Below are 25,785 nucleotides of genomic sequence, written 5' to 3'. Positions count from 1 at the left end.
GACTCCAGTTTTATCATCTGCAGAATGGGAGTTGAGACCAGATCATGTGTAAAGGCACACAGGTGCGTTCACATAGGTAGCTCTTTCTGAGTCCATTAATAATTATTGATTGGAGGCACTGGGTACTTAGTTTAGTTCTGGGTGCTCTGGGGCTTACAGAAAAGTGTAATGATAACAACAGCTGACGTTGTTTTAATGCCACTTATTAAGTACCACACACTATACTAAGTGTTTTACATACATTAGCTCTTTCTAATTGTAATAACAACCCTATGAAGTAGGTACTGTTAGTATCACTAATCTACAGATGAAGAAATTGAAGCACAGAGAGGTTCAGTAACTTCGTCAAAATCACACAGCTAGTCAGTGATAAAGCCAGAGCTGTGAATTCACGCAGCCTGAGTCCACAGCACATACCCTCCATTATTACACTGCATCATAAAGATGGGGCTTCAGCAGCTGGCCCGGTGGCATAGTGGTTAAGTTTGCGTGCTTCGCTTTGGTGGCCCGGGGTTTGCAGGTTTGGATCCCAGGCATGGACCGACTCACTGCTCATCAAGCCATGCTGTGGCGGCATCCCACATAGAAAATAGAGGAAGATGGGCACAGATGTTAGCTCAGAGCCAGTCTTTCTCAGCAAAAAGAGGAAGATTGGCAACAGATGTTAGCTCAGGGCCAATCTTCCTCACCAAAAAAAAAAGGCGGGGTGGGGGGGAGCTTCAGGTGAATTTTAGCTGATTTGCAAAAATATGATTTCATCAGATGAGACCATTTAGAAAATACACAAAGCAACACAAAATGCAGGGTAGCTGTGGCTTTAAAAAGCAATTTAAGTTGAGAGAAGAGAACATTCAAAGTATGACCCCCTCCTGCCTCTGTTTCCTTCCTTACTCACGACTCCTGGGAGAGCCTGTGGCGATGAGGAGAGGGTGGAGGAGTTTGTGTACAGAGAGCGGCTGCCTTCCCACCTGGGAAGCAGCTTCCAAGAAGGGGAAAGCTGGGAGAGCCTCCTGAGGCCTTCAGTGAGCTCACCAGAGCTCCAGGGAAGGGTCTAGAAGGAAGCCACCAGACTGCTGACAACTCAGGTCCTAGAGGTGGGCGCCCCGGGCACACCCCAGTTTTAGAGACGTTGGGGTATAGAGGGGGCGCCGTGCCTTCCCGCCCCCCATGCAGAGCCCTCCCCTGAGGAGCCCCGATGCGGGGCGACACTGAGGCTGGCTGCCCCGCTTGCCAGGACCTGTGCTCGCTGCTCTCAGAGGCCGGGGAGCGGCTCAGTCCCCATCTCCAGCCGCGGTGGGGCTGGGTGGGCCATTTGACTCAACAGTTAAAGCAGCCCCCGCAGCCCGCCGGGCCCCCTGGCTGAGGATCTGAGGAACCTCAGAGACGCTGGGACAGCCTCGCGGAGCCCTTTCTGGCCTCGGAAGAGCGGTTCTCCCGTGCTCCGGCGGTCAGGCCTGGAGGGCGCGGCACAGGCTGGAGAACACACTGCAGTTACTGAGAACACCGCCACTGCAGACACGGATTCCGTCACCGGCAGGTGACTCTGGATGCTAAACATGGACACAGTCGTGGGAGAGAAGCTTCATGCTGGGAAAGACCCCTGCTGTTATTTTTTTTCAAATTGGGAAAATAAAGCCATTATTCAATTTTTTTTTTTTTTTTTTTTCTGGTGGACGTTCAGAGTTCGAGGGAGGGCCTCAGACTCCAGAGGACAGAGAAGAGAGGCGGGCCCTGACTCTGGGGTTCAGCCCCCTGGGATGTGCGGATTCCCCAGCTCGTCCCTCTGGCCTCCGGGTGCGCTTCCTTTAGTGCGCCCGCTCTGCCTCTCTCACCCTGTCAGGGGCCCCTGCTCATTAGGTTGGGGGGGTCTGTATTTCCAGAGCCCGAGTCCGGGGTGTCACCGTGGGAAAGCTGGCGGCTTCCAGCCAGAGGGTGAGAAGGCCCGGGGCATCCCGACTCCGGAGCCAGCGGAGTCTGTTCATGCAGCCCTGCGCAGCTGGAGCTGATGGCTTTTTCTCTGAGAACAGCTCACCGTCGCACACCTTCACCTGCTCCTTCTCTGGGGCTTTTCCTGAACAGGTGTCTCCCAGGTCCTCCCCTGCACTTTCAGCTTCCCCTCACACAGGACATCCACACCTCTCCAAGCCTAGAGGCTGTGCGTTTCCCTTGCTTTCCTAAAGCTGCGTCCACCTGTGAGCACACAGAAGCACACCCCCCGCCCCCACTGCTGGCCTCCTGTGGACCCTTCTAGGATTGCAGTCTCTCGTCAAACTATCACCAGCAGCCCTCTTGTGATCAATGGGCTAGTGGGTGTCGGCAGTTAAGGTGTCACCCCTCCCAGGGAACACCCTCTCTTTAGTAATGGCCTTTTAAGACACGGCACCTTAATGAAAGGGGTGATGGAGAAAAATGACCCCCAAAGATGTCCGCCTCCTAATCCCTAGAACCTGTGAATATGTCGCCTTACGTGGCAAATAGGAATTAAAGGAGCAGATGGCATTAAGGTTGCTAGTCAGCTGACTTTGAGATGGACAGATTGTTCGGGATTATCTAGGTGGGCAGTGTAATCACAAGGGTCTTCATAAGTGAGAACATGTCCCAAGGATGTTCACAGAGAAGTTTGCGACTATGGAAGAAGGGCAAGAGGTGCAGTGTCGCTGGCTTTGAAGATGGATGGGGCCATAAGCCAAGGAATACGGACAAGCTCTGAGGCTGGGAAAGGCACAGCCATGGAATCCTCCCCAGAAGGGAATGTGGTCCTGCAGAGACCCTGATTTTAGCCCCATGAGACCCAAGTCAGACTCCTGACCTCCAGGGCTAAAAGATGCTACAAAGCCACCAGCTTTGAGGTGATTTGCTACAGCAGCAACAGGAAACTACCACAGAGGAGATTTTAGGCCTTAGAGAGATTTTGAAGGCAGTTGGGACATTTAGGAGTTTCTCCATATATAGTGTTGACAGGTGCCCAGCACAGTGTCCTGTGGGGTTGGCCCTGTGGAGGAGCGGAGTGAGTAGGTTTTAACGGAAAGAGTGAGAACCCGGGGCAGGTCACACGAGAGCATCTGGTTTTGTCCTTTCCAAATGCACGGGCAAGATCAGCTTGGAGAACCAACCCCCTTCTTTGCTTCCGATTCAAGGAAGTAAGTTCTAGTTTCTCCCTGTGGTTATGAGGAACAGAAAGCAAAACGAAATTCGACAAGAACTGTGCGAACGGTAAACCTCTGTGATCGTGGATATTGTCTCAGAAGCCCTTGGACGTAGCCCGTCTGAGTTTATCTGTCACCTAAATAAGGAAGGATCGTGACATAGGACAGGTAAGCTGTGATCAGGTCAGGAAGAGCCCTGACCCTGAAGTGCTGTCTGCTGGAACAGTCTCATGCCTGCTGTGGAGACACGGAGGGTAGATGGGAGAGATGTGGAAGGCAGATTTGCCTCCAGATAAACCACCTGCGCAGGGCCACAGTGGGAAGGGTGCCCTCCAGCCCTTCTCCTGCCTCCCACACCCTGCTGTCTCAGGCTGACCCTGCAGGTAAAGGAGGTGGGGCAGGACCTGGGCATCACAGTGACAGGCCACAAATCTGCAAGAGGAAGTTGCTCTCATGCAGTAAGAGGAACTTGGCCACAGAGCCAGGACTTCTGAATTCCAATCCAAGCTCTGTTAATTGCTATGATCTCGAGCAAATCATGGATCCCCCTTGAGCCTTGGGTTCTTCATTTTTTATAGAAAGATGACCTACTTCACATGTGGCCATAAGGGTCTAGTCATAACAACCAACAGCCGAGCTCTTTCCAGGTGTCAGACTGTGCCGAGCACTTTCTCTCATCATCACATGGGATGAAGTCTGTGAAAATGCTTTGTGAAGTACTGCGTTCATCTCCTGGGGCTGCTGTAGCGAATTAGCAAAACCTTGGTGCTTAAAACAGCAGTGTATTCACTCTGGAGGCCAGAAGTCTGAAGTCAAGGTGTTGGCAGGGCCACACTCCCCCCAGGGGCTCTGGAGAGAGTCAGTTCCTTGCCTCTTCTGACTTCAGGGGGCTACTGGCATTCCTTGCTGTTCCTTGGCTTGTGGCCACGTCACTCGAATTTCTGCCTCCGTCTTCACATTGCCTGCTCTTGTGTGTCAAATCTCCCTCTGCCTCTCTTTTATAGGGACACTTGTGACTGGATTTACGGCCCACTTGAACAATCTGGGATCATCTCTCCATATCAAGATCCTTAAATTAATCACAACTGCAAAGACCTTTTTTCCTTATCAAGTAACATTCACAGGGTCCAGGAATTAGGATTTAATATCTTTGGGTGGCCATTATTCAGCCTACCACAGTCCATCCTCTGGCTCCCAAAGATTCATGTCCAGCCCACGTGCAAAATATATTCACCTCATCCCAACATCCCCGAAAGTCTCAACCCATTACAGCTTCAATTCAAGTTGAAAAATCTCATCAGCTCAAAAGTCCCAAATCACATCATCTAAACTGGGTATTATGGGTAAGACTCTGGGTATGATCCATCCTGGAGGAAAACTCCCTCCATCTCTGGACCTGTGAAGCTAGAAAATAAGTTATTTATTCCCAAAATATGAATGGTGGGACAGGCATAGAATAACAGTTATAGACATTCTCATTCCAAAAGATGGAAAATGAAAGGGAAAAAGGAGTCACCAGGCCCAAGCAATTTGGAAGCCCCGCAGGGCAGATTCCTTTAGGTTCATGGTCTGGGGATAATCCCCTGTGGCTTGGGCTGCACCCTCTGGGCCTGTGGCTCAGATCTGGGGGTTGGGACCTGCTATCTTTGGGTGGCCATTATTGAGTCTACAAGTGCTATGCAAGTGTCAGTCGATATTATTGTATCAAAGTGCATTTTTTATTAACAGTATATTATAATACTTTTTAGCATAACTGTGTCTTAGTGCCAAGACAAGGCTGACTGATGATCATCGCTCAGGCCACCTGGCCCTTATTGAACTAAACTTTCCAGCCTCTTCTTTCCTTCAGGCCTGTAGGTCAGCTCTGGCTGATGGCTGTCTTGAGTGGGAGTATGATGAAGACAGGTGGAGCTGATTTGGCATGGGACTCGCAGTCCACGGGCAGCTCTCCACAGTGTTTCATTCTGTCCCTTGCGAGGGCCTGAAGCAGTTTACCTGTTTGCTCACAGCACCATGTGAGGCAAATCACTTCACACAGGGAAGTGACAGCTGATGGGCTCCCAGCCCTGTCAGGCCACCAAATCTGAGCTCTTCCGTCTCTCTGCCCCCTCAAAAGAGTGGACTTTCCCGTGAGGAGACCCCACAGCTTCCTACGTGAAGAAGTCCCTGCCCACAGCTTCTTGCTTGGCCCTTTGAGTAATGTCTTCCCACAAATGGTGCTTTGGGAAGACTCAGACGTGTATGTGCTTTAAGAAGCCAGCCAAGTCCTCACAAGGAAGAAAGAGGCAGGTTGGGAAGTGGCCTCGTGGTGGGAAAGTTCCTGGGAGTAACAGGATCTCCCTGGAATCACAGATCTCTCTTCCTACCCGGATGTCCTCAGGTTGAGGAGGCTAATGGACTAGAGTCCGGGGTGTGAGGAGGAGGGCAGTTTTCCCAGTACCCCTGCATAGCATTTTGCTTCTCTCTAGATTTCTCTCACAGTGCCTTTGCGCTGCTTGTGCCCCCCAGCCTCTTCTAGGTGCCCGCTATTTACCAACCCATCCTCCTCAAGACTGATCTGTGTCCTCAGAGCCCGCCAGGGCTTGGAGCCCACTAGTCTGGGTGCCAGTGTGGCTTTTGGCTTAACCTTGTGTGTGGTGGGAGTCCATGTTCTCCTAAAGGAAAATGCCTTCATACAAAATGTCTTAGGCAAAAGCATGTAAGGGCTTACTCAAAGTAGAGGCTCTTTGTTTCCACAACGACAGCATGACACAACAGAAAGAGCCCCGGGCCAGGCGTCAGGAGCACAGGCATCGTCTCTCGGGACCCCACTGCCGCATCTTTAGGTTGAAGGGTGGGTCTGGCTTTCTTGCAGGTCTCTGCCCACTCTGGCTGGCTGTGAGGCCATCATCTGCTTATCAGGGCAGCTCAGGGTTAGTCAGTAGTGGATGAGTCACATTAGGAAGCACTGTGGTTCTCCCATCTGGAAGACACTTAGTCCATCAAGGGACAGCTGATTTTAATGATAATACTGCAGGTGAAGTGACAGACTGACAGATGGCGATAGTTTGGAGAGGGGAGCCTTTTGAAATCTCTCAGTTCCGTCACCCAGGCAACCTGTGTGTGTAAGAGCTGGCTTTGGACCCTGGCCATTGAAATGCAGGCTGTGTCCATCTGGTCCTTGCTTCAGTGGTATGACCCACAGGCATGTCAGAGACCTTTCCTGCCATAATGGGAATGCCATAATTCTCCAAATGTGGAGAGGTCCCTCAGGATTTGGATTTTCTGCTTGGGCTAACTTGGGTAAAAAAAAAGGATGCAGCAACTAAAGAACTGTGTTTGGGAGGGAAAAGTCTGAGTTTTCATAGAGCGAGAGATGCAGCTAATGAAATTCAGGTCAGGTGTGTGACTCAAGCTGGCGGCCTGAGCAGCTCTTTCCCCAAAACTATCATTATGAAGAGAGACTTGTGACAGACAAGAAGAGCATTTATCACTCTGGCAACTTTGCCCCAACCTGCCCTCGGCGGGAGCCATGGGCCCTCCCAGGAGCCCTGCTGTCCCCAGCAAGGCGGGGACACAGTGGCTGTTTCCTGGAGGGAGGGGGCTGCAGAACATGGCTAGGGCCTCAGGAGCCCATTTCCTCCCCTTCCTCACATGCACCTTGCATCTGAGAGCAGGAATAAAGGATAGGCCTTTGTTACAATAATGAAGGGACGGTGTGGGGAGTCCTGGGTGCAGAGCTGTTCCCAGGGGAGGAGCAGAGAGCAGCCACCCAGAAAGACGCCTGGTGTCTGAATCAGGTGCTCACTGCTTCTCCCAGAGAACCGGCCGAAGCCATGCGCTTCCTTAAGGAGCTGATATGAACAAACCCATTAAACGCAAGGTCAAAAGGAAGAATTGGTACTAAAATGCTTTCTTAAACACATTTTTCAGCTCTATTTCCTTCCCCTTCCAGGGAGGTGGTGGAAGTTGGGTGAGTCTATATCATTTTACTTATCACCCAAATCCCTGATCCAGGAGAAAAAGAAGAGCTGGCTAGAGGTGTGTGTTCAGCGTGTTACATACAGACCTTGCCCCAAAGTTCAGAAAGGGGCCGGCTGGCCTCAGCCCTGAGCTCAGCGGCCACTCAGGACTCGATTATCTGGGTGGCTGCTCAGATCAAGGCCTGATTTTTCGGCCCTATGAAGCTCTCCCTGTCCACATTTGAATGCTTTGTGCAGCCCTTATTCATTTTATCACCTTCTTGATTTTTAAGATAAGTTCTGTCACTCAAAGGCTTCTGAACCCAAGGATGCCAAATTGAAATCATGAAGTGCAGATCCGTGATATTAAATCCCTTCAAGCAGCAGATGGGGAAATGGTTTTCTGGTGAAGCAGATGAAAGTGGAGGAAAAGCAGAATCACACTCCCTGCTTCTCCTGCTTTGCTAATAGCACATCCCCAATTTTACCGATGAGAAGACAGCACAGAGGGGTTAAAACACTGACCCAAGGTCACAGACTCAGAGCCCAAATTCCCGCCCATGGCAGCTGGCCAGGCAGCAGTCTGGCTCCAGAATCCAGTCTGAACACCACCCTCTACTGCTTCTTCAAGGCCACCATGTGACTCAGCAGCAGCCTTTTTAAATTAAGAAGAGGGGGGACTTCGGTTGTCTAACAAGGGCTGTCAAGCTGCTCACGGCCTGGACCAAGTGCCTTGCTCCTCAGAGTGTGGTCCCTGGACCAGCCGCATCAGCATCACTTGGGAGTTTGTTAGAAATATAAATCCTCCGGCCCCACCCAGACCGACTGAATCAGCAGCTCTGGGGGTGGGGCCCAGGACTCTGTTCTCACAAGCCCTCGGGGTGACTCTGATGCGCTGAAGTTGGAGAGGCACAGGTGTCGTCCGTAACCTGGCTGCACTTGGCATTCCGCGGGGAGCTCTGCAGACACAGCAGTGCTCAGCCCCACTGGACCTGGGTTGGTGTGGGCATCCATTTTTTGTTTTTCGACTCCCAAAGGAACTGTAACATGCAGCAAGGTTTGGGAATTACCGAGTGTCATACAAAGAGCAGGATCTTGAAGTCATAGAACTGGGTTCAAATGCCTATTCTGCTGACCACTAGCTGTACTGTCTGACTCACCTATTACTCCACCTTTGTAAGCCCCACTTTGCTCACCTGTGGACAAGGTGGAAGTGGGGGTTGAACGAGATCACTCATAAAGCAGCTAAACTTTAGCACAGTTTCTGCCCAACTGCAAGCACTCAGTGAACGTGAGCAATCGCAAGCCTCCCCGTGCTCACCACCTGATGCCTGAGCACGTGTTAGGAGTGTCGGGAGGAGGACAGGATGCTGGGGAGCGCGTCGTGGGATGTGACCGTCGAGGCCCCGTCCAGTGCTGGAGGCCGCCCCGCGGACGTGGTCACACGTGCGCACTCTCCATGGAGACTGGGCGTGGAGCTAGTGGGAGGCTGAGCTGAGCTGTGCACGTGGCTATTGGGATTCGTGAGGGCGTCAGCTTTGTATTAGTTTGCTAAGCTGCTGTAATCAAGTACCACAAACCGGGCGGCTTAAACAACAGAAATTTATTTTCTCACAATTGTGGAGGCTGGAAGTCTGAGGTCAAGATGTCAGCAGGATCAAGGGGTTGGTTCCTTATGAGGCCTCTCTGCTTAGCTTGTTGATGGCCATCTTCTCCACGAGTCTTCACATGGTCTTCCCTCGGTGTGAGTCTCTGTCCTAATCTCCTCTTCTTATAAGGACACAAGTCATATTGGATTAGGGCCCACCCTAAGGACTTCAGTTAACCTTAATTACCTCTCTAAAGGCCCTGTCTCCAAATATAGTCACATTCTGAGATCCTGGGGGTTAGGACTTCAACATACGAATTTCATGGGACACAATTCAGCCCATAACACTCCGCTTTCTGGCCTCCAAATTCACCTCCTCACATGTGAAATACGTTCACCCCATCCTAACAGCCCCAAAGATCTGAACTCATTCCAGAGTTAACTATAGGTCCAAAATCTCATCTAAATCTCATCTCAATCACGTACGGGTGAGACTTGAGGTATGATTCATCTTGAGAGAAAATTCTTCTCAAGCTGTGAACCTATGAAACCAGATAAGTTAGTTAACTGCTTCCAAAATACAGTGGTGGGACAGGCATAGGATAGAAATTCTCATTCCAAAAGGGGGACATTGGAAAGAAGAAAGGGGTGACAGTCCCAAGCAAGTCTGAAACCCACCAGGGCAAATTCTATTGGATATTCAAGCTCAAGAATAATCCTCTTTGGCTCCATGCTCTGCCTTCTGGGCCCACCCAGAAGGTAGTGGCCCTGACTCCACTGACAGGAGGTCTGAGAGGAGGAGACAGTGCTGCCCCCCAGGCCTGTGCCCTTGGGCCAGTGTGGCAGTGACAGCCTTCAGAGTCATTCTTTCCTTCTCCTGAAGGATCAGGCACGTTTGCAGCCAGATAGCTCTATTGTCCTGTCCTGTAGAATCCCAGAAGTCCAACAGCCTGCCTTCATTTCATCCTATCTCTGGTTCCTTTCAGTACAAGCTGGGAGCATTTCTGCTGGTATAAAATTCTCAAAAACCTTGAGATGGGTCTGGTGGATCCAAGCCATCAGACAAGAGGGTCCTTCACAGATCTTCCCTGGATAAGCCCATTTCTATTCCTGGCTTCTGCTGAGATGGCTGATCGGATCCCTAAGTCTCAAGCCCAGAATCTCTTTAGCAAACATTGTCCAGCCTCAGACTTAGTGTCCTCTCCAGAGCATACTTTCTCATTTTTTGCAATGTGGATGGATTGAGAATTTTCCAAATCTTCAAGTTCTGGTTCCTTCTTCAATTTGTCTCTTTCTTCTCACATTTTACTACAAGTGGCAAAGAGAAACCAGGCTGCCCCTTGAACACTTTGCTCAGAAATCGCCTCAGCTAAATATGCAAGCTGATCACTTACAAGTTCTACTTTCCACAAAATGCTAGAACATGATGCAGCCAAGTCCATGGCCACTTTATAACAGGGATTGCCTTCCTCCAATTTCCAATCACTTCTTCCTCACTTCCATCTGAGACCTCACCAGAGGCACCTTTAACGTTCATATTTCTACCAACATTCTGTTCATGACTATATATGTAAATCTCAGACAACAGGAGCTCTCTCTACAGCTCGGCTCTTTTCTCTCTGAACCTTCAAAAAAATTGTCCATATTTCTACCAACAGTTTCTTCAAGGCAATCAAGGCTTTTTCTAACGTGCTCCTCAAAGCTTTTCCAGCTTCTACCCATTACTAGTTCCAAAGCTACTTCCATACTTTCTAGGTATTTTTACAGCAGCACTCCACTCCTGGTTCCAAAATCTGCATTATTTTTTTAGCACTGCGAAATCAAAGTACCACAGACTGGTGGCTTAATCAACAGAAATTTATTTCCTTAAAGTTCTGGAGGCTAAAAGTCCAAGATCAAGGTGTTGGTTTCTCCTGAGGCTTCTCTCCTTGGTGTGTAGATGGCTCTTCTCCCTGTGTCCTCCCATCGTCTTCACTCTATGAGCGTTTGTGTCCTCATCCCCTCTTCTTATAAGGACCCCAGTCCTTTGGATTAGGGCCCACCCATACCCTGTAACAGCTAGATCTTAAGTTGGCATGAGGGAAGCCATCTTAGGGAAAGGAAGCAATACTGTAACTATGACCCTGACTCACTAGTCTCTGTGAATACATCCTAGCCTGCACGTAGCCTAGATGATTAAGCACCTCTCACTTTTGCAAAATACATGATCTGCTAGTTCTATGATTCTTGCTTACATATATCTCCCAGCTGTGATAAGGATAACTCTGTTCTCTGAGTCCCCCAGGAACACGATGACCTCCAGAAAGAAAAACTCTGCATTGGTACCTATCACAAATGACAGAAGAAAGAGAGAATGTGGCTCCTTGAAGTTTGTCACACGGGGTGATCAACATCCCTAAACCCCCTCCTTCCCTGCCCATTTCCCCTATATAACTGCCTCAAGATTCTGTATGATTTTAAGATGGTTCTTTAGGACACTAGTCCACCATCTTCCGATTATGCTTGCTAATCATATAAACTTTCCTTTCTCAACCACCGACTTGTTTGCATTGATTGGCACTGGATTGTGGTGAGCAGAAGGAGCCTCTTTTTGTGCGGTTACAATATGACCTCAATTTTAATTTACTCACCTCTTTAAAAACCCTGTCTCCAAATACAGTCACATTCTGAGGTTGTGAGGTTAGGATATTGAAGTCCTAACTTCAACATTTGAACTTTGGGGGGAACACAATTCAGCCCATAACAAGCCTCACTTATTTTTTTCTCTGAAGAGGTGAACCACGTGGTTTAGTGACATCAGTCTGCAGTTGTGTCCTGCCCCCTCCACACCAGCCCTTCAAGCTGTTGTTTTCACCTATTGGAGTCAACGTGGGCCATGTTCTCACCTTGTGTTGTGGCCTGCAGCCATGGGGAGGGGAACCCTTAAAACTGAGAAGCACGTAGCCATCTTGAGTCCCAGCAGTGTGCTAGTGGAGCTGGTTGTGGGGTGGGGCACTCTGGCAGGCTGGGGGATCTAGCTGGCTTCCCTCAGGGTCAGGGGTCCACTCCTCCCTTCCTTGCCTTTCTCTCCTGCAAACTCTGCAGGATGGTCGCCTCACCTGCTGACTTAAGCTTGACACCTGGGAAAATGCACTTCTGAGAGGTAGCCTCTGCTCGGCCCCTTATGTGATAAAATGCATGACAATGAACACATAAGCAGGGCTGGGGCCTGGCAGGTGCGTGGTGAGTGTGGCTGTCTTCCTCAAGGCACCTGTGACTGCTGGCTTAGAAAGTTCTGGTGAATTCTCTGACCCCTCACCCTTCCTTATCAGCCCCAACTCCCAGATTCTTCCCAGAGCTCCTGCCTGGGTCAGGAGCCCCCTGCCCGCCTCCGGCTCCCGCCCACCCCTCACCTGCTCTGGCTACCTGTTCCTCGCCCCGGCCCTGCTCTTGTCGGATCACTTCCTGGTTGCCGATCCAGGAGCTTCTCCTTCGGGCTCACTCCCGCTCTGGCCAAAGGGCAGCAGGTCGACCTGGTCTGTCCTGCACCTTTCTGCCGGCTCACTCTGCCTGTCGGGGTTTCCCTCCTGCCCTGCCCATGACATTAGTCTGTGTTTGCATCTGCGTCTTCACACGCCCTCTCTGCTGTCCCTCTTCCTTCTGACGCCACCTCCAGGATGAGCGGTCGGAGGCCTAACTCCTCTCACTCCTGTCCTTGTTTCCCTTCCCCATGCAGTCACGCTTTCAGCGTCTCTAACAAAAATCTCCTTGGTTCCCCTGTCCCCATCCCCCTTCCCTCTGTAGGCCCACACGTGCCCACAAGCCTGCAATGAGAACCAGGGGCTCTTGGTGCTGCAGCCCTGGGCCGGGGGGAGGTGCTTTTCACATCTTACCTCTAATCTTTGTTATTATTTTTTTAATTGACAATATGTTGACATATAACATTATATTAGTTTCAGGTGTACAACATAATGCTTGGATATTTGTATATCTTGTGAAATGATCACCACAGTAAGTCTTGTTGACATCCATCACCATACATAGTTAAAAACATTTTTTTTTGTGATGAAAACTTTTGAGATCTACTCTCTTAGCAACTTTCAAATGTGCAATACAGTGTTATTAACTCTAGTCACCATGCTGCGCATTACATCCCCAGGACTTATTTATTTTATAACTGGAAGTTTGTACCTTTTGACCCCCTTCACCCATTTTGCCCACCCCCCACCCCTGCTTCTGGTAACCACTAGTCTGTTCTCTGTGTCTGTGAGTTTGTTTTTTTGTCTTACCTCTAATCTTGACAATAATCTTGTGAGGCGAGCAAACTGTCCCCATTTCACAGACCAGCCTGAAGGACTTTCCTCAGGTGACAGGTGTTAAGAGGCAGGAAGCAGTGTGGAAGCCCCATGTCCCCGACCCCCGAGGCCCCACTCTGCACTCACACCAAGTCCCCTGAGCCCTCTGGACTTCTGTCCACCAGCCCTGGCAGCTGCCATTCCAGCTTCCCCTGTTAACAGCACGTCACCGCACCTCCCCTGGCTCCCAAAGGCCCGCCTTCCTTCCATGGCCTCCTCTCCCACCGCAGCTCCCCTGGCCTTCGAGCTCATTCACCTCTCTGACCCTGCCTCCCCACCCTGATCGCCTGCTGTACTAGGAAGAGGACGGTCACGCATGGGTGCTTAGCTCAGTGCTGTGCCAGTAAATTGGGCAAATGGCTGAGCTGATCCAAGCCTCAGTTTCCCCAGTGATTAAATGGGGTAACAACACCTCTGTAGGCTGTAAAGAGTACAGGTGATTTGGAGGGTGGGGTATTCTAGGGCCTGGCATGTCACAGCCAGTGTCATTGGGGACCCCCAGCACCTCCTTCCACTTGCCACCTCTCTTTCCCCGAAGCCTTACTCCTTACCCCTGAACTTCAGTCCTGTGTGGCACCTAACAGTGGAGTTCAAATAAACACACTTTGCCCTCAAGACCGGTGCCTTTCCATCCTGCTTGTCCCTCCTGCAGCCCTGTCTCGAGGCTTCTTGTGGACCCGGGCGGGTCCATGATGAGTAGTGCCACCGAGCAGGCAGGTGGCACGTGTTCCTGTGTGTCAAGCTGCAGTCCAGGCAAAGCGGACTTGGAGATGACAGTTCCTGGACGAGGCCATGCCGCCATCTTGCTCATCAAGAGGCACTTTTAGCAAGTCCTTACGTTTCTTTATTCTGGTTCCTTGCTCACCGGCAACCCTCTGCCCACTTTATTTCCCATGCGGCTCCAATATAGGGAGACGTGGGTCAGCAAAATCCCAGGTCCCTTAGCCCTCGTGTCATAGATTCAAGCAGTGGGGGCGTTCAGAGGCAGCGGTGGCTTCCCCACACCCTCTCCACAGTGCAGCCTCACCCACCTGCCCAGGGCACCTGTCAGCTGTTATTTCCCAATATAAATGCAAACTCGGTGACTCTGGGAGTCTGTGGGAGCTTGGCTCACACAGGTCCATCCTCAACGGGGAACCTCTTCCTACTTTGCCCTCAGAATCAGGGTTGGAGCCCAGGTCCAGGGTCCATGTCGGCTGGAGCCCTGGGCAGCCTCCTCGACTGCCTCTGCAATTCTCCTCTGCTGCATCCTGCCTTTTCCATTTGTCCCACAGCAAGGAGAAGACAAACCCACTGAAGCTAGAGATGCTTCCAGATCACAGTTGTAGACCCATGGATGTAGTCTACACTGAGATTCTTCAAATTTAAGGGGTCTGAAACTTAGGTGGGGAAAAAAAACAACATCTTTATTTTCACCAACCTCCAACTGAATGTAGTGAATAAACTGGGAACTTTGTCACTGACAACAAAAAAAAATCACAGATATTTTCACATCATATTAATTCTTGCAGATTTTTCAAAATGCTGTTTATGCTCATCACTACTTTGAAATTACGGTAGCTATTAGATATGAGGCCTTGTTATTTAACCCATTAAAAAGCACATATTATAAAAATATTTTGATAACTGTTTCTCAGTATAATCAGTCGTCTTTGTAATTCCATGCGATGTGTTTTATTCATTTGAAAACCTTCTCTGAAGAGGCGCCAAGTTGCCAGCAGACACCAGAAGACCCCAGCATAAGCAGGATGAGGTAGCACGGAGACCCTGCCGCCACCTCTCAGGAAGGATGCAGGACTCCTGTGACCTCGTGGCTACCCCTGCCCATCCAGCCTCTTCCAGAATTCTTTCAGAGATGGCAACATGGTGTGCACTGTGGTCGCCCAGCAAGTAGCTGCCCCCTCCCTGTCAGAACACACTTCCATGACTGAGGACGACAGCACTGGGAGGTGACTGTTGCCGGCCCAAGCACCTGAGCGCCCCATCTGGCAGTGGGGTCTGAGAAGTCTGCAGGGGCGAGGCGGGTGGCCACTGGGACAGACAGGTCTGCCCTAGAGAGAGGAAGGAAGGAACGGAGAGAGGGAGAGAGAGAGAGAGAGAGAGGGGTGGAGGTGGGATTTGGTCAGGCAGAAAGCAGTTTGTTTCCAACAACGTCAAGCCCAGGATTGACCTGGAACCCCGTCACCTGTGGATTTCTTGTTACGTGAGACAATAAAGGTCTTTTAATTTAAACTGCATTTAGTAGGGATTTCTGATGCTCGTAACTGACAATGCTCCAGCAGAGAATTCTCTGCAGTTGAAGAGAAACATGGACAGTTAATTTCTGGAGGTTCTTCAGTGAGCCTGCATTGGCCACTCTGAGTTCTCCATCTTGGCTCTTGGCTACTGACCCCCCAAGGCTTCTTTCCGTCACCTTCAGGTGGTCAGCGCCTTTCTGAGACTCAGTCTTGATTCTCATAACTGCATCCAAGGTCTGGTTCAAAGTCTGACTCCCCCTTGGGTGGAACCTGGGGTGAGGACCATGACATTCTTGTCTGAAGCCCCCCCGTCTCCCTCGTCCGGCACCCAGGGCCTGGCCCACAGGTGCCCGGACAGGAGCTGCTGAGTGAATCTCTCATGACTCCTTTGGGACCCTATGGAGACAAAGTCTTTTGGAGACATAATGTAGATCATTTGCAGGCACACATAGTACATAAAATCAAATAAGTTTACTCAGGAATATGTAAGGACATCTAGAAAGAGAATTTTCTTTTTTTTTTGGTAAGTCCACGGACAGAGAATATGAGAAGAGATTTTATTTTCCTGGCTGAATATTTTTAAAAATGTGAAAAATACTGCAGAATCAAATAGCTAAGTTAGGTTAAGTATTTTATTCTAAAAAATTTTGCAAATTGGATCCTCTCTGCTCCAGCCCAGAGCTCATACAGCTCCCCTCCCTCCAGAATCGGCCCAAGCTCCTTCCTGGGCACGCGGGATGCCACCTTACCCGACCCACCCGGGCTCGGCTCACTGAGTCTTGCTCGGTCTGCACAGCACTTTGCCCGTCCTCTTTTCTTGCCATTTGACGTGTTTCCTCCTCTCCTAGGTCTTCGGGACAGTCAGGGCAACAGTGTTTCACAACAAATTCTTATTGAATCAACTTTTCCCTGTTGCTAAAGCAGGAACCACACACAATTCCTAAGGGCCCTGATGAGTACTGCACAATTACGCTAAGAGCTTCTTTTGTTTCTCAAATTGCAGGAGAGCCAAATTTTTGGTTGTTTCAAATAATGGGGAAAGAAGATGCATAAATGTGGCCTCCAGAAGGTTAAAAAAACTCACCTGGGCCAGCCTTTGCAGTCACCACCCCCCACCACCACCATCTCAATCCAAATTGCTTAACAAAGGATTGGTCAATGTTGTGTCTCCTTGACACACCTGTGGGGCTGTTCGAAGGCTGAGGATGACGGGAAAGAACCTCAGTCAGCCTCGGATGGAACTGGAGAGTCCCAGGTAACTGGGAAACAAGTATATTGATTTTAAATACTTGGAAAACTGTGAAAATATTTGTCCCCTGCCCCCTACCCCGGTTTGGAGCGCAGGCTCTGGGTCTGAGCGCCCAGGGCAGACTCCAGGTGAGTACTTAGGAGTGGCGTGACCTTGAGCAGGTTAAGGGCTTCAGGCACCGGCTTCCCCAGCCCACTGTAAATGCTGCACATCCGGCCATCTCACAGGAGACGGCGAGAAGACAGTGGGAATGTATTTAAGGACTTGGCTCGGTGCCTGGGCCACCATCCACACTCCACAGTTGATAACAGTTATTATTACAAATAAGAATAAACACGGAAAGGGACAGCAGTAAAAGGTGAATGCGTTTTAAAAGTGTGATAAGCAGGGCCCCGAAGCAGACAGACCATAATCACAGCCTCACACACCAGTCACATCCGTCCTCTAAAGACCCAGAATGACGGCCGCCACCAGAGAGCAGTATCTATAAAGGATCTTCTCTTTATTTAAGTTAAACAATTTCAAGGATGGTTTCCATCTATAAAATGGACAAAGTACAAGCTCTGTACAGCAGTTCTTTTTAAAAATCAACTGGAAAAAAAAATTACCAAATTATATTCTGAATTTGCAGAACATACTCACAGATACCATCATTTTAGCTTTTATGAAGACAAAAGAAAGACCACCACAGAGAAGACAACTCACTTGGCCACACTCTGCTCAAAGGGCTCGTAGGAAAGAATCTTTACTTGTAAAAATGGGAGCGGGAGGGTGGGACAGTCACGATGACTGAAAATAATGGAGCCACAATAAGTCACTTTGGCACACTGTGTCATGTAAACATAGCTCACCTCCAGGGAGCCCTCCCCACCCACTTCTGCTCTGGACGCCCACCACCCAAGGCCACCGCCCACCAGCTCAGGGACAGGGAGCTGCCCCCAAGGGACTGGATGGCCTGTCCCGATGGTACAAAGCTTGGTAAGACTTCTGGGTGGGGTGGAGGTGTGTGGGCAAAGGATTTGTCAAGAACATGATTAAAATTTGTTTTCCATCTAAGCCCAATTTGTTTTCCATCAATGGGATTTTTTTGCTCACAGCAGTAGTTCACAGGTGACAGGTCTGATGACAGACGCAGGGGCTTGGGCTGAGTGCACCAGCACGGCCCCTGGCTCCTGCCGCCTGTGTTCTACGGCCTGGCACAGGCACCTTAGGCTCTCTCAAGAGCCCACTTGCAGTCAGGATCAGCCTCTGAAGATGAAGTGCGCTGAGTTAATCCAGCCATGGATTAATCCTGCCTGCCCCCTGAAAATACATCTGGCTGCTCGGCAGGGTGCAAAAAGAGAGAAGACACAGGACAGGCCCCCAGCTGCCCCTCCACGCCCAACCCCACTGTCCTAAAGCAAACACAGGTGGGGCTTCTGCAGTGCAGGAAGAAAGACCAACAATGTTCCCTTTCCTAGGAGAAACAGGCAGGAAAGAGAGTGGCAGTTCGCAGAATCTTCCGGGGCCACTTCTCACTCTGTGACCTCCCAGTCCCTCCCAAAGGGGCCTGGAGATGTGCAGTTATGATGCACGTGGCAGCCTTGCTGACACTGGGCACGTGTGCGGGAGGGGGCAAGTGGAGAAGGAAGGAGGGCGCCGACCAGGAGAATGTCTGTCATTGCATATGGGGACACTGCAAAGGCAAGGAGGGCTCTGCAGGGACATTCCTGGGCGTTGAGGCAGATGCCCTGGCATCTCTTCCCGTTACTACTGTCAGCTCGTAACTGTCTCGTGGTGCATCCTGACACCTGCCTCTTAACCCACCAGGCTCCTGTTTCATGCCCCGAATCCTCAATGTCGATGAGCAGGCGTTGTTTGGTTTCCACCCTTCCTAATTCTTGACCCAAAGCCCCTGGGGCAGTCACCTGGGCCTGGGAGGGACAGGGTCCAAGTGACCCTGACAGTACCGCCAGCACACCAGGATACTCAGGGTTACCCAATGCTAGCCTGTGACAGCTTCCTACGTCATTGGGGATTTATTTTAGAGAAGAAAAAAATTAATTTAAAAGACCCAACGCAACATTTGTCAAAATAAGTAACCTCCAGGTTTACAGAGACCAAAGACACGAAAGGTGGCTTCCAACAGACAGCAGTGACTCTCGAGCTGAAGCCGAACAGAGACGCATGGGCCTGAGGCCTGGGGCCCGGGGCCCAAGGGCACCCTCGCCTCCCGGGGGGCCAGCTGCACGAAAGCCTAGCCGGCCAGGGCAGCAGCTGCTCGCTGCAAGGCTCCAGGGGGCAGAGGCCGCACTTTCTCCCGGGGGGTGGGGGTGGGGGGGAGAGCCCCACCCCAGAGGGCTCCGGGGCCGCCGCCTCCTGGCCGCGACCTGCTTCATGGAGAATTTACAAGATGAGGACGACCTACAGAAACCATAGGGAACTGACAGTACGTTCTTTCTTTATATATATATTTATATTTAGTGTCCCCCCATAGAAAAGTTCATATTCAAATATAGCAAGTACATCATGTGGAAGAGGGGTCTGTGCTAGGAAGACGGTTGGGAACGGAGGAGCGGGGACAGGGATACGACGTAAACCTGCAAAGTGACGTGACTTGGTGTCGGGGACACCACACAGGATTCCGACGGGAGCAAAAATGGAGATTTCCAAAGAGTTCTCCTCGCTGTGATGTGGCAACCACACTCCTCCCCCTCCCCCACCTGCACGTGTTGGCGCTTCTCTGCCGTCCACGCAGTCGCTGGGGGGTGACTCTGCTTGCAGAAGCTGGCAGGGAGGAGGGGCGGTGGCGGCCTCGGGAAGGGGCCTGGCTGCACCTGTGCGAGGAGGAGGGCAGTTGTCTTCCTTGCCGCCTCTGTCCGCCCAGTCCCCGGACCTCGCAGAAGTTCTCCGACTTTCAGACCATGATGGAATACTGAGGTATATAGTTTCGCGGAAAGTTTAAGAAACATAATTGATAACGTGATCATCAAACTCTGCCCGCGGGCGCAGGAGACAGGACGGCCCAGGCCTCCGGGCTCTCCTACTGCTGCAGGTTGAGCGAGAACTTCCACTGCTGAGACAGGGCGGGGCTGCACACCTCCACGCTCAGGCCCCCGTTCTTGGCCGAGCGGCTGTCCAGGCACAGATTGCTGCCCACGTGCCGCAGTTTGGAATTGCCCTCAATCTGTTCCCATTTCTGCAAGAGACAGGAGACTGCCTTATAATAGGAGCCCAAACAAAAAGGTACAGAACAGATCCATTTTCAGGGTCTTCTAGCTGCATTAAAAAGAAACCAGCTAATTTTTCTTTTTTTGGTCTCTGATCATAAAGGATGGGAATTAGCAACAGCCCAAGACAAATCAGGTGCCACTGAGGGCCCAGGAAAGAAACCTGTGTTCTCTGCCTTAGTTTGCAACTCCAAACCTCCTCTCTGGGCCCTGCTAGAGACCACCTCGCCGGCCTCATCCTTTCCCTTCTTGGGGTGCCCCTCGTCCAAGCCCCAGTGCTCTGGGCACCCGCCCTCCTCAGGCGTTCACTCAAGGACTTGATGCAGGAATTTCCTGTAGGGAATTTGCATTCATTCAAAAGGCCTGATCTGATGATATTTCACCCCAAGAATGGTGCCACAGGAGGCTGAGCCAGCTCAGAGGGCCCCAGTCCTGCCTGCGGCTGTTGGATGGCAGCCCTGCCTGGAGGCCTTGGTCTGGGCACCTCCACACTCCCACTTCGGGCCTTATGCCCAGCTGAACCAGAGGAGGGCTGTCAGGGCAAATGAAAGGGAAAGAGATGCTGTGTGCACAGAACATCACGTTGAGGAACCTATTTCTATATGGTCTGTCTTCTCTACTAGTGTGTGAGCTCCTTGATGGGTGTGAGAAGCTTGTCTCAGCTACCCTCGAGTCTCCCAGTGCTCTGCACGGCAGGGACCAAGCAGTATTTGCTGAGTTCTGAACGTGCCACTTGCAAAGTACAGGGTATAATGCCTTCCTTTTAAAGTGTGTGCACACACAATCCCCTAAAACCAAACCAACCAACCAGCCAGACTCAACCCGCCAACCCACCCACCAATCTGCCAAGTCAGAAAACTGAGCCCACAACCCAGCCTGCAGGGAAGCTGAGGGCTCTCACCCTGCTGTTCATCCCCGTGTAAAAACCTCTGATGTCTGGGGTGTTTTTTTAAGGTAACACACTTTTTCTCCCAAAAGCTCTCCCTTCATTAAAGTAGTCTGTGATTCCTTTTTGTTGTTTTGTTTTGTGAGGAAGATCAGCCCTGAGCTAACATCCATGCTAATCCTTCTCTTTTTGCTGAGGAAGACCGGCTCTGAGCTAACATCTATTGCCAATCCTCCTCCTTTTTTTCCCCAAAGCCCCAGTAGATAGTTGTATGTCATAGCTGCACATCCTTCTAGTTACTGTATGTGGGACGCGGCCTCAGCATGGCCGGGGAAGCGGTGCGTCGGTGCGCGTCCGGGATCCGAACCCCGGGCCGCCAGCAGCGGAGCGCGCGCACTTAACCGCTAAGCCACGGGGCCGGCCCAAGTAGTCTATGATTCTAATTAATTGTTTATACTGTGTGCACTAAAGCTCCTTTCCCTAAGTATTTTTGCAAATGCTCTGATATTGTGGAATTAAATTTTCTTACTCTTGCCTCCCTCTCCCCTCTGACTCTGCAAATGCACACATCACATGAACACACAGACATGCCTGGAAACCAAATACTCCAACTGGCAAGACAGTGCAGCGTCAAGATAAAATTAGCTAAGGAGCCTCTTCTCAAAGGGCAGATGAATGAGGCGGGGAAGGAGGCGGAGCAAGGCAGAGAGGAGCCCAGCGCCTCGGGATCCGACCTTCTGCACAAGGACCGCCGGCTGCAGGATGTTCTCGGAAGGACCCTCTGATACTTTTTCATGCCAGCCTGCTAACCTGGAGTTTTTGCTGACAGTGAAATTCCATGCCATCAGAGGAGCACTAGGGAGGCTATCGCTACCTGCCAATCATCTCCTTCGTTTCTGGCTCCCTCTTTGCTGTCAGTCATTCCTCACGCTGTTTTCCTCCACTGTCATGTCAAGTGTGTATGCGCTGGCAACATACACACTGAGTGGCCAGGAATCAGCTTGACAAAGAATGTGGAACGAACGGAATCTGATTCTGTTCTCTGGAGGGGCTCTGCCTATCACGTGTCAAAGCATCAGCTAAATGGAGGGCCTTAAAAAAAAATAACCAAAGCCCGGCTCTGTCTCTGGAAGGCAGCTCGGCCCATCTGTCTGAGAGGACTGTGGTGGGGTGGACAGATTTCTGAGACTTTGAGGCTCTTCTGAAACAGTCCCCACACCCCTCTCCTATGGGCTAAGTCTCTGGTTAACAGTCTAACAGATCTGCACGTATATACGTCACGCATCTAGAGGAGCTCACTGTTTGCAGGCCTTTTTCCATCTCAGGATGTGAGCCTTTCAGGGACGTTAGCTGTGGTTCCCAAGAACCGGGATCACAGCAGAGGCACCTGTCACCTCTCAAAATAAAGCAAGCTCTTCTTAAAGGTAACGCCTCCAAAAATTAAATCCTATTTGTGTTTTAAAAAGGTCAGGAGACCAGAGAAAGCCATCACTTTATCACTCCTTTCATCTCCAGACGTCCCTGCCCCACTACACCCCAGGGGCAAAGCTGCTTGAGCTGAGCAGGGATCGCCAGATACTAGCCTCATTGATGCCCGACGTGCAGAATTCCAGGTGATCTGGGTCCAAGGGATGGTGGTCTCCCTTATTTAACAGTCACACTTTCTCTCTAGGGTATTACAGTCATGAAATTGCGCCATCAACACAGATGAGCATCTAGGGACAGCGGGCAGGGGGCCCTGTGGAGGAAGCACCCACTGCCAAACCAGGCTGGGGTTCCACAGAGAGGGTACGAGGGCACCCAGCACGGGGCCAGGGATGGACAGATGAAAGATGGCCCTTTACAAGCATTTCCCTGACAACTGGGATCTAAGCAAGAGACCTGGTCTGGGCCTCGGTCCTCCCAGGTGATGCTGGAGAGGAGGCACTGACTCTCTGGGCCTCAGCGTCCCCTTTTGTGAAATTAGCATTGGACTAGAAGCCCACTTCTAGGCTCCTGGCTCCAGCGGGCCCTGTGCCCCAGTTTCCCTACACTGATCTATCTCATAAGGAGGGACTGTAAGAAGATGAGCCAGTGCTCCACGTGCTGGCACATGGGAAGATCCTTTTGTGGTTGCATTTCTATTTCTGACACTAACCGTTAGCCCATGGCTCAAGAAAGGGTATGCCTCCGAACTGCCACCAGGAAGTATGTCAGAGAAAACCAGCTTAAAAGGTAAAAACATATTCTGAACTGTTTGGAAAGAGTAATATTTATATACTAGAGAGTGTGTGTTGTGTATAGGGTCTCATCCATTTGAACTTTAATCATTTAGAATTTTTATAAATTTAAAAAGGAAAAAAATTTAGTGAATAAACCAAAACATGTAATTTCTCTTAAACTATCCAGTGCTGTGGGGAGGAGAATGAGAATACAATCAGAAATCAGCAGCATCAGCCCTCCGGCTTGAGAACAAATCGCCTCTCTGCAGGTCCTCCCCTGGGGGAGGGGTCTATCCTCACGCCCAGATGAGTGAGGAGAACACCTCCCTGCGAGAACACCTCCCTGCGGTGACGGTACTGGGGACCTCACTTTCTTTTCTAGTCCTCGTTTGTAGGTCAGTGTTTCACTAACTTCTCACGAATAAAGTCATACACTTTTGCTTTTTTAAACAAAGCTTTAAATCAGAGCTTTCACTCCTTCAGGCGGGCGTGCTTCCGAGTGGACCTGAGGAGGGAGTCAGCCTGGGCCACGTTCTCCGTGTGGAGTGACTGGGCGCCTGCTTGGCCGCCCTGTGCTTTCGGTGGCGCCGTGGGCCGCAGGACACTGCCTGGCACTGTCCCTCCCTGCTCTTGGGCCTGAGGGCCGTGCCTCCACACGCAGGCGGTCTGAGGGGGTGGACAGTGTTGGGTTCTGGCCATCACGCCCCGCACTCCCCAGCCTCCCGTCTTCTCTGCGGGGCTCACCGGCATCACCAAATGCTCTCAGGGCCCCCGTCCAAGTGCCTGGGCGTGACGGCGGCGACAAAGAGGCTTCTGAAGAAGAGACCACCAGCAGTGCTTACCCAGCATGCCACGGTGAGGAGGTAATGACCAGTAGGTGTTGGGAGCCCCTACGATGCTGCCCAGCCCAGAGAAGGTCCCCACGAACCTTCGCGGGAGCCGAACATACAATCACAAAATATGGCCTTTCCACTCTAGTTGGAGGGTGAGGCCCAGATATGAACAGATCAATCTAGAGGTTATGGAGAGACGTAACCCAGGACAGATGAGCCCATGGCAGAAGCAGCCCACAGGGGATAGGGGAGAGAAAGAAGGCCGTCCAGAGCTGGGCACTGGTGGGACAGACCCGCCTTCACAGCACTCACGCCCCACCCCTCTCACTAACATCGTGGTCTCACATCCATCCCAACAGGGAATTCCCTGAGCGCCCACTACACACGTGGAACTTTACAACGCATTGGGGACACCGAGGAGAGCAAGAGCCTCAGGCCACCAGGCAGCTGGACATCACTCAGACAGTGCTGCAAACAAACGTGTAAGGGCACACGGCGACCAGTGCCGCGAAGGGAACCATACCTGTCTGCTGTCATTCTCCCGGCAGCCCTGCAGCTTTATGAGTGAGCCGGGCGCCCGGTCCACCACCGTCAGGCACAGGTCCATGTGCTTCACCGACTTCTCCTTCGTCAAGGCCCATTCCTGCAACACAAACCGGGGCTCAGAGGCAGGCCACACGCACGGCTGTGACTGCTTGCCTAAGGGCAGATCTACCACTGGGGGTGTCGGGGGAGCCTCACAACTGAGCACTGAGTGGACCTACTGATGCGCAAAAGTGCTTCGAGAACCATAGCAACTAAGACAAACAGTATTAACTATTTTAGCCCCAAAGATAAATTAGAGTGCGGTGTCCATTTTTCTGTCGTTAACTGTGAGCCGAAAACACTGCAAACTCGAGCTTGTTACCCACAAGGTGGACACTTCAGGGTCAACTTTTCCACCTCCATTATTTTGGAATGACTGCCCCGTGCAGGTGTGGTTTGGAAACAGCATTTATGAATGTGGATTGTAATGTGTGAAAATTACAAATTACATATGGCATATTTAAGCAAAATATATAGTGTGTAGCCCCAGAATTGAACATTCAGTTGATCTACTGATGCTCACAAAGTTCTGTGAGATCCCTAGGAACAGGTCTATGTATTTATACACCACACAGCTAACACTGACTGGGCCTAATTTGTGCCAAGCACTATTTTAAGCCCTTTACCCAGCAGCCCCATGAGAGGCTATTATCCCCATTTCACAGATGAGAAAACTGAGCCAGACAGTGCTGAAATAACTTGCCCATGATTTTAAAAGATACACACACACACACACCTCTCTTAAGGGCTGAGACAGGGTTGAGAGCACAACCATTTATTCTGAATACTAAACAAGACCACCTCAAAGGGCAGGAAGCCGCAGAAAGGAGAAGGCGAGTGAGTGTGGCCATAGGCAGAAGGGGAGGCTGGGTGCGTGCTCTGGGTTGGGCCACAACCGGGGCAGGAGGATGAGGCTCTGACCTGTACTTGAGGACTTGACTATTTCAAAGGGATAAACACCCACTTGACTATTTCAAAGGGATAAACACCCTCAGGACCCAGAAGCAGCGAGGCCTCTCCCAACTCAGAATCCCACAGGGGCACCCTACCTACCTCTGCCCCATGCCCCTTTCTGCTACAGGCCCAGGAAAGCTGCTGCAACTCATCTGTCCGTCCGTCCATCCATCTTTCTGTCCATCCACCCAATGACTGCCCACTGCTCCCTGCAACGACGCAGGCGCTCTCACAGGGCTGGGAGCAGGCAGGGAGCAGGCAGGCAAGGCCCCGCCCTCAGGGAGCTGGCTCTCCAGGGGAGAACGGGTGACACATGAATACATGTATTACGTAACCTGAGGCACTATTAAGTGCTGTGGAGAAATTATTTTTCTATTTTCTCTTTTCAGGGGACAGAGGGAAGGGAAGGAATAAATAATCTTTTGAAGAAACCTCATTGTTCAGTACCTAAATAATATTATTTAGAACAAACAGTCTGTCATTTGGGTGTAAAACCTAAAGGTTACACACTCGCCCCCTACCCGGCCACAGGTGAGCAGAGCGTGCACAGCTCTGGGAGGAGCTGGCCCCGGGGCAGAGACAGGCAGCGGCTGGGGGATTGGTAAAGCCCCTGCAGCCTGTG

The 25,785-nt window shown here is 51.0% G+C and overlaps 1 protein-coding gene across 1 annotated transcript in view; it reads right to left on the bottom strand.

Moving 5' to 3' along the window:
- Positions 1-16,978: 16,978 nt before the first annotated feature.
- Positions 16,979-25,785, bottom strand: part of GALNT2 (polypeptide N-acetylgalactosaminyltransferase 2) — a 200,125-nt gene continuing 191,318 nt past the window's right edge. The window contains exons 15-16 of the mRNA XM_004426886.3: positions 24,148-24,267; positions 16,979-19,673 (exon numbers count right to left, since the gene is read on the bottom strand). Coding sequence (XP_004426943.1) covers positions 19,518-19,673; positions 24,148-24,267 — 276 coding nt within the window. The 3' untranslated portion in view covers positions 16,979-19,517. The remainder of the gene's footprint in view (positions 19,674-24,147; positions 24,268-25,785) is intronic.

The sequence above is a fragment of the Ceratotherium simum genome, chromosome 6 (genome assembly GCF_057802395.1).
Source record: "Ceratotherium simum simum isolate JZ-2026a chromosome 6, ASM5780239v1, whole genome shotgun sequence".
Lineage (NCBI taxonomy): Eukaryota > Metazoa > Chordata > Mammalia > Perissodactyla > Rhinocerotidae > Ceratotherium > Ceratotherium simum.
Note: the sequence above shows the minus strand (reverse complement) of the source record. Positions and strands in the feature narration are given on the sequence as shown.